Source organism: Populus nigra, chromosome 8 (genome assembly GCF_951802175.1).
Source record: "Populus nigra chromosome 8, ddPopNigr1.1, whole genome shotgun sequence".
NCBI classification, from domain to species: Eukaryota; Viridiplantae; Streptophyta; class Magnoliopsida; order Malpighiales; family Salicaceae; genus Populus; species Populus nigra.
In genome coordinates this window covers 19,935,937-19,954,103 of record NC_084859.1, presented here as the reverse complement: position 1 = coordinate 19,954,103, position 18,167 = coordinate 19,935,937, and the positions used below count along the sequence as shown (strand labels likewise).

General features: G+C 34.3%; 2 protein-coding genes across 2 annotated transcripts; both read left to right on the top strand.

Moving 5' to 3' along the window:
• Window positions 1–2,830, top strand: LOC133701819 (aspartyl protease AED3-like). Its single transcript, XM_062125928.1, has 3 exons — window positions 1–622; window positions 916–1,390; window positions 2,097–2,830. The coding sequence occupies exons 1-3, from the start codon at window positions 128–130 to the stop codon at window positions 2,450–2,452; spliced, it is 1,326 nt and encodes a 441-aa protein (XP_061981912.1). The 5' UTR covers window positions 1–127; the 3' UTR covers window positions 2,453–2,830.
• A 2,770-nt stretch (window positions 2,831–5,600) lies between these two features.
• LOC133700438 (U-box domain-containing protein 14-like) lies at window positions 5,601–7,033 on the top strand. The gene has a single exon (XM_062123967.1). The coding sequence runs from the start codon at window positions 5,856–5,858 to the stop codon at window positions 6,762–6,764; it is 909 nt and encodes a 302-aa protein (XP_061979951.1). The 5' UTR covers window positions 5,601–5,855; the 3' UTR covers window positions 6,765–7,033.
• The last annotated feature ends 11,134 nt before the right edge of the window (window positions 7,034–18,167 follow it).

Sequence of the window (18,167 nt, the reverse complement as noted above, 5' to 3'; positions counted from 1 at the left end):
GGTCCAGCCTACAAGAGGAAATGGAATACAGTCTGTTAGCGTACAACCTCTCACTCTTACATAATTTCTACCCTCTACATGACACCCTGCTTGACATTACCCTCCCCCGTCTATATATACGACACACATGACCTCTCAGTCCCTAAACCCTCGAAGCTCTTTTTCTTTCGCAACCATGAAAGCCTACCTCTTCTCTCTAGCTTTTCTCTTCTGTTCCTTGGCCCAAGGGCTCAGCACCAAAGGCCTAGGCACAACCGTCAAGGTCTTCCATGTCTACAGCTCACAGTCCCCATTTAGGCCCTCAAAGCCAATATCATGGGAAGAGAGTGTGCTCCAAATGATGGCCAAAGATCAAGCTAGGCTTCAATTCTTGTCAAGCTTAGTGGCCAAGAAATCTGTGGTGCCGATTGCTTCAGGCAGGGGGATTATTCAGAGCCCATCTTACATTGTTAAGGCGAAGGTTGGGACCCCACCTCAGACATTGCTCATGGCTTTAGATAATAGCTACGATGCTGCTTGGATTCCTTGCAAAGGCTGTGTTGGGTGTTCCTCTACTGTGTTTAACACTGTGAAGTCCACTACCTTCAAAACCCTTGGTTGTGGAGCTCCTCAATGCAAGCAGGTAATTGTGAATCTTTTCTGCCATCGTAGTAGATAGAATATTGCAAATGTGTCAAGCTCAAGGTCCCATACTGTGACAAAACATGTAAGGGCAAAACGGAGATGACACATTATTTATTTCTTGATCGGAACAAAAGCTTGGAAATGATAACTGACAGGTTCCTCCCTGTCAAAAAGTTCACGGGACAAAGAACACCAAGAAAACTACTTTCCAAATGAGGGATCATTACCATTCATTACCTGATTACACATACATGCATGGATATACTAACTTAAATGCTTGTAAAATTGCAGGTACCAAACCCCATCTGCGGTGGCAGCACATGCACATGGAACACTACCTATGGCAGCTCCACCATTTTATCAAACCTCACACGGGACACAATTGCTCTATCCATGGATCCTGTCCCTAACTACGCCTTCGGTTGCATCCAAAAAGCCACAGGGAGCTCAGTGCCACCTCAGGGACTTTTGGGCTTCGGGAGAGGTCCGTTGTCGTTTTTGTCTCAAACCCAAAACCTATACAAATCCACATTCTCATACTGCTTGCCTAGCTTTAGGACTCTCAACTTTTCTGGGTCATTGAGGCTCGGACCAGTCGGTCAGCCCCCGAGGATCAAGACCACTCCGCTGCTCAAGAACCCAAGGAGATCATCATTATACTATGTGAACTTGAATGGAATTAGGGTTGGTAGAAAGATTGTTGATATTCCTCGTAGTGCTTTGGCATTCAATCCAACAACTGGTGCTGGGACCATCTTTGATTCAGGTAATGCTTCAACCATCACTTACTTTATCCTCTATTCTTATGAAACATTCCTTGTCTTGATGTCCCTCTTGGCACGAATCTCTTAGATCATTAGGTAGATCCTGATGCTAGACCAAAAAAGAAATCTCTTCTAATTAGCTAGAATATCAACAAGCTAGACCCATATGGAAAACAGTAAGATTTGATCTCAATTTATGAAGATCAGGCCTAGAGGCTGTTAATGGCACGTTGTGCCTTCCAGCTTTCAGATCCTAATAGGTTCAATTAAACTGCATTTGGTCTTCAATCATCAAATGTGGACAAAAAAATAGTGACATGCATTAGTACACAGCATAGTCAAAAGATACATCTAATAATTCTGATGTGGGCCAAGAGTGGCATATTGTCCTCGCAATGCTTCATAAATCACAACCCAAAGACCAAAAAATTCGCCATGCTTATAATTCTGATTAGATACTGTAGAGTTCCATGAAAACAATAAATTTTTTCAAAATGCCTGTTTTGTTAGACCTGGCCCGGCTGTTTTGGGACTGGATCAATTTTAAATTAAACCAAGTAAAGATTGACCAATTAAATTCTATGATCCGGCAAGTTAATCCATGAACATGAACGATGTTATTTTGAATTTACTTGTTGATTCGGACCAGACCCACTTTAATGACCTTGTTAGGATCATAATTGATATTCAATTTTCTTCATTTCTCAGGCACTGTTTTCACCAGACTGGTTGCCCCGGCTTACACTGCGGTCCGCAATGAGTTCAGGAAGCGAGTTGGCAATGCAACCGTGTCATCCCTAGGCGGGTTCGACACATGCTACTCAGTACCCATTGTAGCACCCACCATAACATTCATGTTCTCAGGCATGAACGTAACAATGCCACCAGAAAACCTCCTAATCCACAGCACTGCTGGGGTCACCTCTTGCTTGGCCATGGCTGCTGCCCCTGATAATGTGAATTCGGTGCTGAACGTAATAGCCAGCATGCAGCAACAAAACCACAGGATTCTTTTCGATGTGCCCAATTCAAGGCTTGGTGTGGCTCGTGAGCAATGTTCTTGATTTTGGTAGCTTTTCTTTCTCGTTCTTGGGGTTAATTCCAAATCTTGTTTGGTGGGATATTTAGACATTATTTAGGACTTGTCACTGACTTGAGAAAAGATGAAAGGTAAGTTAGCATGAGACAAAATTGATGTCGTTTAAAAAGGTGGAATGCAAGGTAGTATGAGACAACATTAATGTTATTTTGTAGGTTTTTGTTTTTGTTATCACGGATTCTCTGTATTGTTATGTGTTTTTTCTTTTGTGTTTTTTTAATTTGAAGTTGATGATATATCTTAGAGGGTTGTATCATCTCACTGATTGCCTGTAATGTGTTTCCAGGTATGTCCTTTAGAAAATATTCTGAAACTCTATTAATAAAACATGATTGTTCAATCTTGTTTTTTTCTCTTCATTTGTAATTAAAGGTTTAATTTTACATTTCATTATGTAATGGTTTAATAGCTCATTTAACTCAACTCAACTTGATTCACAAGTTATCATAACATTTTTTTTAAAAAAAACCAAAACAATATTATTTAAATAAATATTATTAACCCATAACTCATAAATTAACTCAATAAACCGATAATTTTTTTCGGGTCAGGCGCAGTAGGATCTAACAATTATGCCATTAGGGGCTTTATACATTTGCGCGAGAATCCCCTGGTGAGGTCCAAAGAAGGGGGAAGTTTGGGGCATAGGAGGCTCGTTCCAGAACTCTGGTATGGTTTGCTGGAAGCTGGTTCAATGTCCCTAGCTTCGTTTTGGTTTGTGGGGCTTCGGATATCTCCTCAAGAATAAAAGAGGGATTAGCCCAATGTTAGTTGGAATTGGGCAAGCCTAATGGGTCGTTTCGGGAAAAACCTCCCGAGCTCCATAGCTAAAAGGGAAAAGTGAAAATCTCACAATTTTGCCCCCTCTAATATGATATTAGTGGTTTCAGAAGGCAAAAAAAATTAAGTAATTCTTTGCTTATTGTTCAGTCTTCCCTAAGGGTTTTGAGTTTGATAGAGATAAGCTTGTCTTGCTATGGATGGCAGAAGGTCTTGTCAGGCAACCGAGGAGGCAGAAGAAAATGGAAGAAGTAGGTGATGAGTATTTTCGTGATCTATTATCTAGTTCTTTCTTTCAAAGTCAAGTTGCAATGATGAATTTTTGTTGTGCATGACCTCATCAGTGATTTAGCCCAATTTGTTCTTGATTTAGCCATTGGCTATTTGCAGCACCTGACAGAAATGGAAGATTTAGCCATTGGTGGTTGTGGTGACATCACCACGTTGTCCAACCAAGCTGGATTTCAGCACCTGAGTTCTCTTCAAAAGTTGCAGATATATGGTTGCTCAGTATTAGAGAATTTACCCCACGAGCTGCACAAACCATCATCTCTGACCTTCCTGGAATTTGAGGGGTGTCCAAGTATATATGTTCATTCCCAGAGATGGGATTGCCAACTATGTATGCTTACACATATTACTATTGAGATTTTTCAAGCTCTTGAGTGTCTGCCTGAAAGACTGTTGTGTGGCAGCTCTAATCCTCAGTATTTGTGCATTAGTGGGTGTTCATCTCACACATCCCCTCCATAAAGTATGATTACAATATTGTTTTGTGACCTGCTGGAGAAGATTATAATCTGATGCTTCAGGTTCCATTTCCTGCTTTAATTTACAGAAATATGAGAGAAAATCAAAGCAACTTGCGTCGATTCCTTTTACTTCTCACAGCTTCATGGCCGTAGTTTTCCTTTTTCTTTCTCTCCGAGTGCTGTGATTTAGTGCTCGCTCCTCCATTGATCTGGCCATGTAACATGTTTAGCAGTTTAGTTTCATGATTGAGATTTCATGTCTACAGGTATTAAAGATCACTAGAAGTTCCTAAACTATTAAAGCTTCGAGATTCTTGCATTTGCATCTTAATTTCAAAGTTATGATCTTCAGCTTGAGCCGACCAAAACCATCATGACAGGCACAACAAACAGGGCCAATTGGAACATAGACAAAGATGGGTTTGCCTCTACTTACAATTGATATCCAGGCTTGGTGAAGCCCAATATCATCTCAACGAGCGAAAAGTCTAAAACCTACCTTGCTAATTCAACTTGCCCTTGCAAATTTGCAGGCTAAAAACATCATGCAGCATGCTGCGTCCACTCCGAATTTCTACTTTTCCACCTACGTCCTTTATAGATGCAGGGGAAATTGAGATTTTATTTCAAATGGCTGGAGAATACAGTCAATGGACTTTACGCTAAATATATGAAATAAAGGTGAAACAAGAGATATATCGACATGCCATATTTTATACATTTACTAATCATAATTAATACATCGATCTACTGATTGCCTGCCTGCAATCACTGTAAATTTGTTGATATAGAGCATTGGCATGTTTCATGTGTTGACAGACAGATAATGTGATATCAAAGACTTGTGGAATGATTAGGTGTTTTTTCCAGAAACTTTATGAGAATCGCTGAATGCTTTAATTGACTTATCCAATCTCGTTTCAGGATGATTTAATCTTTTTAGAACACTCTCCTTTGTAAAATTTTCATGTTTATTCTATGTTGTGGAAATGTTAATTCGATAGGCCTATAATTTTAAACCCGGTGTAATTCAAAAACTTAAAAAAATTAAATTTATTGATTCAAAACTTGAACTAAATTATTTTTTTATTTTATTAAAGTAAATTTAAATTTGAATGACCTAGCAGATCATTTCATAACTTAATTAATCCAATCAAAATTCGAGTGAAAATTAATTATGTTAACTTTACTTATTTTAAAAAAAAATTAATATCATTTCATCTTTATTTTTATTCAAAATAATATTATTTTGATTTTTTTAAAAAAAAACTTTGTTCTAAAGTAATCTTGTATTGACTTATCAATTTTATTTTTAGCCGAATAAATAAAATTCTAAACTAAATTTAAATAGTGTTTAAAAATATAGTTGAAGTCATATTTTTTAAAAAATATTAAAAATTATTTTTTATATATTATATTAATGTGAAAAATAATTTTTAAAAATAAAAAAAATAATTTTAATATATTTTTAAATAAAAAATATTTAAACATACACGCTATAATATTTTTTACTTGAATAACCCTACATGCATTTCTGCTTTCTCAGCCTAGAAAGGATACAAGACAACAAGCTACTAACAAATTTGGGAGCAAATGACGCCACAAGACCGTGCCAGCTACACGAACCGAGAAAAACAGTAGAGTTTAGTTTATTAACCATGTGAAACCAGTTCGGTTTGGTGGCTTGAAATCCTTTGTCAAACCAACCAATCTTAATGGAAAAGGTCGCACTCCTTTCATTTTCAAAAACCCTCTCTAATCTTATCTGCTTCCTCAGCCAGACAACTTGAAGCCTCGAAAAGCTCCTGTCCAGAATCAACCTGTGTCCGAAACAGTATGGAAGTCAAGCACAGGACAGCGCGCTCACTAGTTAAGAAACTAGGTTCTGTGTCCGAGATAACACGGTCAGAAGCCTTAGCTGAGCTTCGCTTAATGACCAAAAACGATGCGGAATCACGGCTGATAATTGCCGAAGCCGGTGCCATCCCGTATCTAGCCGAAACCCTTTATTCTTCTTCTCACGACTCACAAGATAATGCAGCTGCTACTCTCTTGAACATCTCTATTTCTTCACGCGCCCCCTTGATGTCAACGCGCGGCCTTCTTGACGCGATCGCTCATGTCCTCCGCCACCATGCGACCAATTCTTCACCCTCAGCTGTCCAATCATCTGCTGCTACGTTGCACAGCCTTCTTGTTGATGATTCGTACCGACCCATTATTGGGGCTAAGCGTGATATTGCTTATTCCTTGATTGAAATAATCAAGAGGCCTAATTCGCCGCCGAGGTCTATAAAGGATGCGCTGAAAGCCCTTTTTGGGATTGCTTTGTTTCCGTTGAATCGGGCTGGTTTGATTGATTTAGGTGCGGCGGGGGCGTTGTTTTCGCTGGTTTTGAAGGATGGGAGAGTGGGTATTGTGGAGGATACGACGGCGGTGATTGCGCAAATTGCAGGGTGTGAGGAGAGTGAGAGAGCATTTTGGAAGGTTTCGGGGGTTAAGGTTTTGGAGGACTTGTTGGATGTTGGGACGGGTTCGAGCGAGAGGACTAAGGAGAATGCGGTTGGGGCATTGTTGAATTTGGTGAGGTGTGGAGGGGGAGGAGTGATGAGGGAGGTGAAGGAAATGAGACTGGGCGCAGTGGAGGGGATCAAGGATGTGATGGAGAATGGGACCGCGAAAGGGAAGAGCAAAGCGATTGCATTGTTGAAAGCTGTTGAGGGTGGAGCAAAGAAATGGGATTAAGTGGTTTGAGTCTCTTAATTGAACTTTGATCTATATGAACTAATGGTTTCTTGGATTGTATTTTTAGTTAGTTATTTTCATATTTGTTTGTTGTTACTTGTAGATGGAAATGTGTAAATTAGGTGTTGATTCATAGTGATACTTGAAAAGGAACAAAATGCAGTGATAGTGGAAGGATTGTAGTTATATTCTGTTGAGATTACTCTGGTTTGTGAATTGTCTAACAGTTAACTTCAATAATGAGAAAGACGACAGTTGTCTTGTTTGTATGGTTCTGATCATTTCTTATCTGGAACTGTAACTTCTTTCCTGTTTTGTGTTCCTTAATCGCGGCAACTCGTAAAACTATGGTTTTTCCATAATCAAATTGGGTTCTTTGTCCTGGAAACCCTTGAACACATCTTCTGTAAATGGCAAATGCATAGCCAATAAGCAATTTAAAGAGCCATTTCTTTTTATTTCCCTGTGCCACAGCATTTGTTCATCTTTTTTGTGTGTTTGTGTCTAGCACAGTTGATTGATGAATCGGTAGTTTTGGATATTTAGATGCTAGAATTCCCTTTTTCGTGAAGATTTTCGCAGTTTGTTATATTATAGGAACTTATTAACACATTTGCGTGCCATTAACACTTGAGTAACTCACAGCTGCTGTTGGGCCATGAACTTGAGCAAGTCATTCCTCTGTTATGTAGATTTTACCATGATTTACGGAGCATCCAGGCCATTAATTTGCTGGAAATAAATTTTGTCTGTGTGAACGTAACCAGCTAAAAGTTGTAGTATATTTATACTGGTTAGTAGAGAAAAACTGAGCTCTGCTACTATTTCACTGAAATGCCTTTGTTAGGTCGGTCATCGCGCGGTCCAGCTATGTGCGAAACTCCTTCTGACTGGAACAAGTTGAGTTTCACACTTTCCCAACTTTCCATATACACTGCGATGCGTTAAGTTTGCTTTGATCAGAAAGCTAACATCATGATCATAGATTGTTGCTTTTGGTGTTGGATGAGGAATGTTTCACTAAGAAACATCTTTAGCAGTTAATGAATGGATGCAAAATGGTCACGCATTTGCCTTATCTATTCGTACGAGTAACAAATCCTTTTACCTGTTAAATCAGCATACAATTTTGATCTTGGAAACTTTATCTTATGCTTGCTGGCAATTACAAGCGTGAGGAGTTTTTGGGACCAGCTCTTTGATATACCTTTTATTGTACCAATAAGAACTGGATTTTGGGCTGTAGGTAACTTATTGCGTTGAGCTAGTCAATGCTCAAATAACCTGCAATTATCTTGCTTTCCCTATCCTCGGCTTTCAGTAGTGCATTGAGAAAGTCAATAGAGCACTTTGGGAGTTGGCGAAAGAAGCCATCGCCCGTGCGTGGAAGGATAGAGTTTTTCAGCACTGAGGGTCTTGGCCTGGCGGTGGGAGGGGCTTGTCTCCTTTCACTGCTCTTGGGTTCGAGCTTTCATGTGCATGCCTGTTATTCTCGCGGTACTTTACATGTCTACTGGATTTGCAGGGTGTTCAGTGGGTCGTGAAATTAATCGTGGTGCGTGCAAGCTGGTCCGGACACTCACGTAAATAATAAAAAAAAAGAATAAAGTTTTTCAAGAGCAATTGAATAGGAAGTGAAGAGGTTGCATTCCACTAGCAATGCTTTGCTTGCCATGGAAGGCAAGTAACAGAAGCGTGTCAAAGGGTAGATGATTGGATTAACTTTACTTTTCGAAGTGGAGGGGAAACATTTGAAAGGGTAAATTTTGATGACAGGTGTGTTCCGTGAGGCAAATGGCACCAAGGAGACAACATCGAGACAAGACTATTCACATAAAAGGAGGGAGGTGGGATAGAAATATAGCTAATAGATAGTGTGTCTAAACACCGTTTTATATGAAAAGTAAAAGCTAGTCCCACCCAGGAACGTGTCATGTTCAATTCTGTACAGACTCAAGTGTCCAACGTTATTTTAAGAGGAATCTCAAGCTCCTCTTCCCAAGACATCTTGAGTTTCAAGATATTTATGATCTTTTTAACAAAGACATCACATTCTCTCAAAACTATATATGAATCGTGATTACCTTGAATATCAGCTTCACTGGTTATATAGACAGTTAAAAAATTTTTCAATTCCTTTTTTTTTTTAATGAATTTCATCCTTCCAATTTTTTTAACTGTTATTTGAGCAGTTTTAAATTAACTAAGTGGATTGAATTATAACGAGAAAGGGTTTTTTTTATTAATTTTATTATTTTTTTAATTTTATTATTGGGTTTTTTTTAATAGTTATTTAGTTTGTTTTTCTACCGTTTAAGTTAACTAGAATATATTGAAATAATTTTTATATAATTTAATTTTAAATTTAGATTTAATAAAGAATCAAATTAAAACATTTTAAGGTTGATATGTTACGTGATTTAATAACATTGTGAAGTAAATCTCTCTAATATTTATATTTTCTTTCTTACCGACCTCTAAACTAGTTCCTTCCAAAAAAAGGGGAATGTTAGATCCCGAGGTAATTAGGAGTGTAATAATTTTTATTTAATTCTCTTATTTTTTATTTTAAGTGGACCAACATTCCCTTTTGCTTCCACCAACAATAATACAATTGTTATAAGCTAATGACGCATTTGAACAACTAATATGTATTTTGATATTATATTATTATTATACACACCTTGCAACTCGGTGGATTTATTATTTTACAATTCCCAAATAAAAATAAAAATAAATTGCCAAGACTTTTCATTTTCAACATAATTGTATTCTTATTAATCTAAGAATCTGCATAGCAAACTCCACTAAACAGTCTTCACCAATATCAAGTGTACCTAATTCCAAATTTGTTTTTCTCGGACTAAGCAATGAAGCCGAGGCAACAGAGCCCTGGAAGAGCAAAGCTAGAAAATTTTCTTTATTCGTGAATTAGGTGGGCTGATCCGCCAGGTGTATCGTGCTGGTATCGGTTTCTGATGATATGACGATGACAAGGCATTTAAGCCCTAAGCTCTATAAAATGCCATGCTTTTATTAAGATCTTGTTTGTATGCGAAGCATTTTCTCACCTGAAAAGAAAAAAGAAACAAAGACAGCTGCATTTTTACATCATTCATATTCTTCAAATCAAGACCAGAACAGATCCTGTCTTGGTGTGGCTTTGTTTGTCCTACTATGAGCACAAACATCTTCATTATATACCATTTCATAGCATCCACCAGCTCATAGTTGTTAGATTTGGCACCGATTTGGAAAAATATTCTCGGAGTTAATTCATCAAGTCAATTATATCATTAAAAACTAACTCATCCGAGTTAATTAGTTTAATCAAATTTAATTTAATTTAAAACTCAATCGGAATGATAGTGACTTACGATTTTCTCATATTAATCTACCGAATCTGGTAATAATTATGATACAGACTACATATTAAAAGGGAATGCATCTTTTCTGATTTCTCTCCCGAGTATCCTTGAAAATCTTCGTTTTCTATGAAAAGGAAAGGAAAGTCGGTCACAAATCACGATCTTGAGCTTGATGTCAGGATTAAATCAGTGTATGTGGGCAGATGAAACAAAATTAGCACATTTATAGGTGAACAAGCTGTGATGGGCATGGCTGGTTCCACATGACCTAGCTAGATTCTTAGATGTACAAAATGGGGGAATCATATATGGCCTTTATGCAGGACAAAATGGGGTTGATCACTTATTGTAATTATAGTTGTTGAGTAAATAATTGAATTTTTTAAAAAAAAGTTTGGGTCACCAAATTAAAAATAAATTATTTTTATTAAAATACTAATGTTTTATTAATTTTTACAAGATATTACAAGTTTGAAGTGGGTTTCACCGGCTCAACCAAACTATTACAAATTTAATTAGATTATTTTCTTATCTAATTTAACTAAAAATCCAACTCAGTTCATCTTTGAAGCCTCGGAGTTTCTAGATCAACCCGTTAAATTTTAATAATCATAATTGTAACTACTACTCACGGATCTATTCATTGACTAGCTGAGCTGAGTTGGATTCCGGTGTCAAGTTATTTAGAGCGGCAACTCAAATAAGAACTTTCTTGATTGGAAACGGAAAGGCAAGCAGCCACTGTAAGGCTAGTACGAGGAGCCATGGAATTCCTGCTGTTAAGAAGCTTTAGATTCTGACGAGGAGGAAAGGGTTCGCATATGGGAAGGAAATGTATTCCTGGTGAAGATCAGGACTACTGCAATGAATCGCGTAATGATCTTCATGTCTATACAAATATATTAAAGTCTCTTAAGGGGTGTTAACATTTGTGAAATCATAATTATTGTTTTATAAATTTACACATTAAATACGTTTATAACTCTAAAGAATAATTTTATTGATTGAATTAAGAAATTAATATTGGGGTGAAAAAAATGCGTGAATTATCTCGGCCGAAGTGAGAAAAGAAAAGGAAAAAAAACGAAGAAGAGTAATTATCCTATTATTTTCCTCAAAACAAGCATCCTTAATTATGTTTATCCAAGCTAATTCTATTTCAATTAGAATCCCTTCATTGAATTTCTTTTACTTAAACTTTCTTTCATTGATTCTTAATAATTATTTTAGTTTAATCCTAAAGCTTTTAATTAAGATCTCTGTTTTTTATTTATTGTGAGATAGTAAAATAATTCTTTTAGTTGATCTCGAAGAAAAAAAAAGATTGGATAAAAAAAATTCACTGTCTTGGTTAGAATTAAAATAATAATAATTAAGAATTAGATTCCACCCCAAAACGTCACAATCTCTTTGTATTCAATTAAAAAAATTATTATGAATCAATTAAAGAAAATTTCAAAAAACCAATTAAATTGTACTTAAAAGCTTATTAGGAATATTAAGCTAATACGATTTTAAACACACACGTGTGTGTTGTTAAGGTCTCCCTCAAAATAAAGAACTAGAGAAGTAGAAGAAACGGAGAGAAAAATTGACAGAGAATTACAATCCACTTAAAACCAATTTCTTGATTCCATCATTCCCATGCATTCTTATTTATATAATGAACTAATCTTCTAACTATCCATTAATTTCCATGTAAAACTCTTTACCAACTAATTAATTTAACTAATTATTATGCTAATCAACACCTGTAAAATATACTAACAATGACTCATTGTTATCTACTATATTTATCACATGTTGCTTCTAAGTTCTTTCCATTAATTATTGGCTCGTAAAACAATACTCCTCTCTTTAAGATATTTCTATCCTCAAGAGTCCATGCAAAAATATGAAAATTTTTCATTGAGTTGTTCCTAGTAACCTTGACATTTTTATTCGAAGGTGTTCATGATGAAGACCTTCCATCATAAAGCTTGATATTTTTCATATTCTTATGAGTATCAAACCAATCGAATGTCTCTCTTTGACATAAACAATAGCCTTGAACTCCAGCTGACCCTTAACAGAGAAGTACTTAACAACCAAATAATCCTCTCAAACATTGATCAAGATCTTGTAGGAAGAAGCATACTCCTTCTTGGTAATCTTCCCAGGCCTCCATAACCATATAGACTTCTCTCGTTAAAGAACTACCATCAATCCTCCTTAGTCTTTTTCTTCTTGGATTCAGTCTCCTTTTCCTCATCAACTTCTTCAACATCACCCTCATCTTTCATTCTTTGATCCGTCATCCATATAATTTTTATCTTCTTGCAATTTCACACCAAAACTCTCAATCTTTACATCAAACCCTCCACTCTCGAAACAATTCACAATAAGCAACATTTTTTATATTTAAAAAATCAAACTTTACTTCATTTTCTTCAAAACTCGCTTCTTGTTTCTCTCCTAAACTAATCTCATATTTAGTTAAAGAAGAGCATTTTACCTCATTAAAAGTATTTTGATCCATCATAGTACATTCTTGATGTTATAAGAATTGAACATAAACATTCATTCCTTTTATGGTTGGTTGAACACTCGTATAATATTAAAGAGCATTCATGAATGAAATAACATCTTGTATTTGGTGAAAAGTTTGATTATCATCACAAAAGCATAACAAACTTTGTTATAATCCCTAATAGATTGAATAACTAAAGCAAGTCAATTTTAGAAACTTCATAACTTTGAAAGATTTAGTCATTTTTTAAACAACTCTTCTTGAAAAAAGTTAGACTTGAATCATCTTGATGATTGGCTTCTGCTTAGACTGATTTAATGGATGAACGAATCACTAGAGATGATTCTTTTAAGCCTTATTGTCTCTTTAATTACTTCTTGGTTGGTTATAAAGGATTTAAGGGTTGCTAACATGGTTTTTATTTAAGGAAAGCTTCTTCAAAACCTTTCTTTGGTTGTCTTCCACCATTGTTAATTGCTTTTATAGAGTAGCAACCTTTTTTTGGCCTCCAAATATGATACCAATTGTTAATGTCTCCCTCAACAAAACAAAGAAACTAGAGATGTAGGAGAGGTAGTAGAAGAAGACGAGGGAGAACTACAATTTAGTAAAAAATCATTTTTTTTTGTTTGGATTCCACTATTCTCAAACATTTTTATTTATTTATGTAATGAACTAATCTTAACTATCTAGAAACTTTCATGCAACTAACTATTAACTAATTAACTATTCTTCACGTGCTAAAATATATTAATCAACACATGCTAAATATACTAACAATGGAGTAACTGTTTCCCGCCATATTTATCACATATTACTGCTAATTTTTTTTCATCAATCCTTGGGTCGTTACATATATAATTAAATTATATAATTAAATTGAATTACTCTTTGAGTTTTATTGTCACCATATGGTTACATTTATTTAGGATGGAGGAGAATACCTAAAAAATTGTGAAGGAGAATAAGATAGCGTAAATAATTAATTGCGAAGGATTTTAGGTAATGATGACGTAAACAAACACTTGGTTTTATTATCTAGCACGTGTGGCTTAGATGCTTTGTATTTACAGGAGTCATTGTCACAAGGTCCTTGGAAGACAATGCTTTATTCTTTGTTGCTGGAAAACAAATTATGCTTGAATCTACTGTTCTTCAATAGTCTTGCATAAACACACTGTGTGAACCGTGACTGGCTTAATTACTTATCAGTACCAGATTCATATTCCTGATCCGATTTGACAATAATTCATCTTGGTGGAGCTGTATCTTAGCTGGATGCACAATAATATATATATATATATATATATATATATATATATATATATATTATTGAATAAATTCTTGGATTTATATACTTTTTTATATACAGTATCGCAATATTAATTATCAAGTAATCATATTTTATCTAATAAAATCAATCAACTATGTGTCAAAAAATCATCTCAACCCAATAGCTTAAGCTTTTAAACGAGATTCCAGAATATAATTTATATTATTCTCTAACATTATATAGTGATGAATTTAGCGATCACTAAGTTTAAAGAATTATTATTATTATTATTATTAATATAAGTGTATGGGATAACTTGCGTGTATCTTGACTAATTTTACCGGCTTTAAAGTTAACACAACCATGTAAGTTTTTAATAACCATCATATTAATAACCACGTAATCATTTAACTACTTATTTAAATGGTTAAGTTTAAATAATTTTTATTTAAAAGAGAATGATTACTGTTTTTTTTTGTTAAGATTATTATTTGACACAAAATATAATTATGTTTCATGAAAGCTGTCAGATGCCTTGGTTTGACCAGCTTGTAGCTATGATTTTATATATATATATATATATATATATATAAACAAAAAAATTTTGATGGAAGATTTTTGTTAATTTACTTTATTTAAAACATGATTTTGTTTTCTTTAAATAATATTCTTTTAGAATACTTTGAAAGTTATTCCACTATAAAAAAAGTTTTTTTTTCTCTCTTTTTAAATATCAAGTCGTATTTGGGCTATTGTCAGGGGATAGGATAGGACCAAAAATCTTAGGAACCTTACATTTCAATCCTATAATTTGAATTTTGCAATAACTCTCCTTAAGTTAAAGCTTATTTCATAGAAAATACATCAAAAAACGTGTTATCTTTATAGTTCTTACTTCAATATTGTTTCATTTATGATTTAAACAACATAATTTTTTTTATATCGGTTCATCATTTCAAAATCCCATAAATTCTAATACTGTTCCAGCCAGTCCACCCTGATGAGAAGCTCTTCTCCTACGTACATGAGACAATCAAGGTGATTGATGTTCTTATGGCCCGAGCATGGGATTTTGTGACTATCAAGTGTTGAATCCTCCACCTCCCAAGAGCTCAGATCGGCATTTTTAACTCACAGTAATATTGATTGATGGTGGAGATATATAGTGGACGAGCCGATTGAATCACTAATTAATATTCCCCGCTGAAACAATTTGTGAAGCTTGGTAGCCTTTGTGAAGGCGGTGGAAATGGCCCTTTGTGAATTTATTCCATCTTATGATTGATGCTCAAACAACACCACAAAGGTGATGTAACTATATATCATGATTGCCTTGTCCAATACTTGCCAAGGCTAGTTAATTGCTCCAATATTGCCAAGGCATGAAGCCTGCCATGCCACCATCTTCAAAGGTTAGCCAATTAAATAAATGCCACTCTCCCTCTCCTTTTTCAACAACTTTCAACCACTTTCTAAATGCTTGCAAATTACATCATCAGCTTTTTAATCCTGTTCATGATTCTTTTTTTGAAACCTTTTGTTTGAATCTTGACTTTCTTGATTATATATCGGATCTGGACTGAATTTTACGAACTCTGTAAAAATATTTCCACTCTTTATATATAGTCCAATTATTTTATTTTATTTTACTTTTTTGCTTTACATCTAATGGCATGGTTAAGCAAGGGGGGTAACTCTCTTTCATTCTTAACCTATATTAACGTGAATGAAATGAGGGGTCGAATTTCTTGACATTATTATAACAACAAGTGACTTTATTCTTGATGAGAGACTGGCATGTGTCAAAGACACTACGCCTTTTTCTCAAAAGATTTCACAGATTTATGTTTCGGTCCCCGGTGAGAAAATGAATTAATATTATTATCCTACTTTAAAATCATCATGCAAAGGAGCCCAGATCGACCCTTCATCTACATCTTGTAGAGATTATTAAATTAAAGGTTTCATAATATATTTTGAGGCCTTTAGTGAAAGCTATTTATATATCTTTTCTGTTCTTTTTTTATGAAAAAAATTTCCTAGAGACTGGCACGTGTAAGAGATTGGTCTTCAATTCTTCTTCTCTCTTTTCATAGATTTATGGTTCATTCCTCAATACATGAAAGTGTGGATTAATATTATTATTATGCTAATTTAAAATCATGCATGATACAAGAAAGCTAATACCCTTAATTATCTACGAGACCGTTTGATAATATGGTTGTGGATGAGATTCACTCACAGCCACATATATTACTGTTTGATTAAAAAAAAATACGAGTTGATGCTGGTAGGACCCACCAAAAATTTAGTTGTACTGTAGGTTTTGTAGAGGCAGCATTTTGCTGCTTCTCGTGGGAGAGGAACCACTGAACAGTAGAGTCATGCTCTAATGTCGCATTGTTCATTAAAGTGAACAGTTTTTTTCTCGAAAAACTAGTGCAGTTAATTGATTTCACTCGCAGAATGTGAACAATAATTTTTTTTTGTTTTTTTTAAAAATTAGTTTAATGTGAATTAAATTTACTCGTCCTGTAATCTTAATTTTATTCATGATAATATTTTATCTAATTTTATTGCACGCTCAAAAAATCATGAAAATTGTAGTTCTTGTCGGATGAATTTTATATGTAATGGAATTGTAGATAGTTTAATGGAACAATAAAAAATATTTTATATAAAGTATGATTTATTTCATGATGTAATAGCAATAGTTAAATCTACAATATTTAAATCAAAAACCATAAATATTAATATATATTTTTTAAAATTATTTTATAACCTTAATTTCAAAAGTATTCTTAACCAAGCACATTAAACTACTGTTTGTCCAACCTCAATTTCAACCGTAGTTTTAACCAAACATATATTTTTTCAAATTAACCTCAATTAAAAATACTTTTTATAAAACAATTTTTTCAAACCACAACTATAATCGTTACCGCAATACCAAACACATTAAATCTTGCAGAAACTAAAAATTAGATTAAAAGTCAGAATAATAGATTTTGAGACCCATAGTGAAAGCCATCTATCTTTTTCCTTTTTATTGATGAGTGAGAATATATATATATGTTTCAACCTGCAATAAAAATATGAATTAACATTATTATCTCAGAAATAAAAGATTATAAAATTAAAGGTGATGAGAGGATTTTAATTAGATACAAGCATGTGTCGAGGACACTACACTTTTTAAAAAAAAAAAAATTCACTAATTTATATTTTAATCCGCAATAAAAATAGGAATTAGCATCATCATCTCAATATTTTATAAAATTGTTTTTCACATATTATAACATAGATCTTTCATATATGCCTTGTAAAGATTGTTAAGTTAAAGGTGAGAATAATAGATTTTGAGGTCCGTAATGAAAGCTATTCATCTTCTTTTTTCTTCTTTTTTCTTTTCATCAATATATGAGAGAATTCTACATAGTGCCATGCATGTCAAAGATACTATACTCTCGGTCCCCATTTTATGCCCAACGTGTATATATGCAAGCACATACATTTTCTTTCCCTCTTATTCTCTTAAGCCATGAAACGTGATCGGTGGGGGGAAAAAAACCTTAGGCCAATGGTGTGTGCATCTGGATACATTATTATTCACGTATAATTATTATTTTATTTAAAAAAAATCAGTGAAATTGTTGCTAAAGGTAAAATTAATGATCCTTTTTAAGAGTATGTTTTGGAAATGTACTTTGTGTAAATCATATTCTCTCAAATTTTGAATTTTAATTTTTTACATAAAATAAAAAAATTATATTTTCAAATCGTTTTGATAATTTAAAAAAAAATATTTTAATATATTTCTAAAAAAAAACATTTTAAATTACTATCACGGCTACGATCTAATACACACCCTTAATCTTACACACAAGGGTTTTTTTGACATGCCTTCAAATTAATCAGTCAGCGTGGCCCCTTTCTACTATAGCCTAATCCAACTCTTTCATAGCGATTTAAATATAATACATTTATATATGATGCCTTCAAATCAACTGTTTGAGCTAGTTCTAGACCTGTAGGGTTTCTTATATAAAAAAAGAAAATGAAGAAAGATGGGCCCATTTTACTATCTTGACAGAGTAATTGTCCGCCAACAATGTTTCACACTAGAATGGAAAAACACAGACATAAATGGCAGTCCAATCTTCATTCCCAAACCTTCACGGCATGAATAAGAACCTTGAAGGTAGGCTCACGCTTATGTTTTTGGGCATGTTTCAGCATCCACCATTGACCAA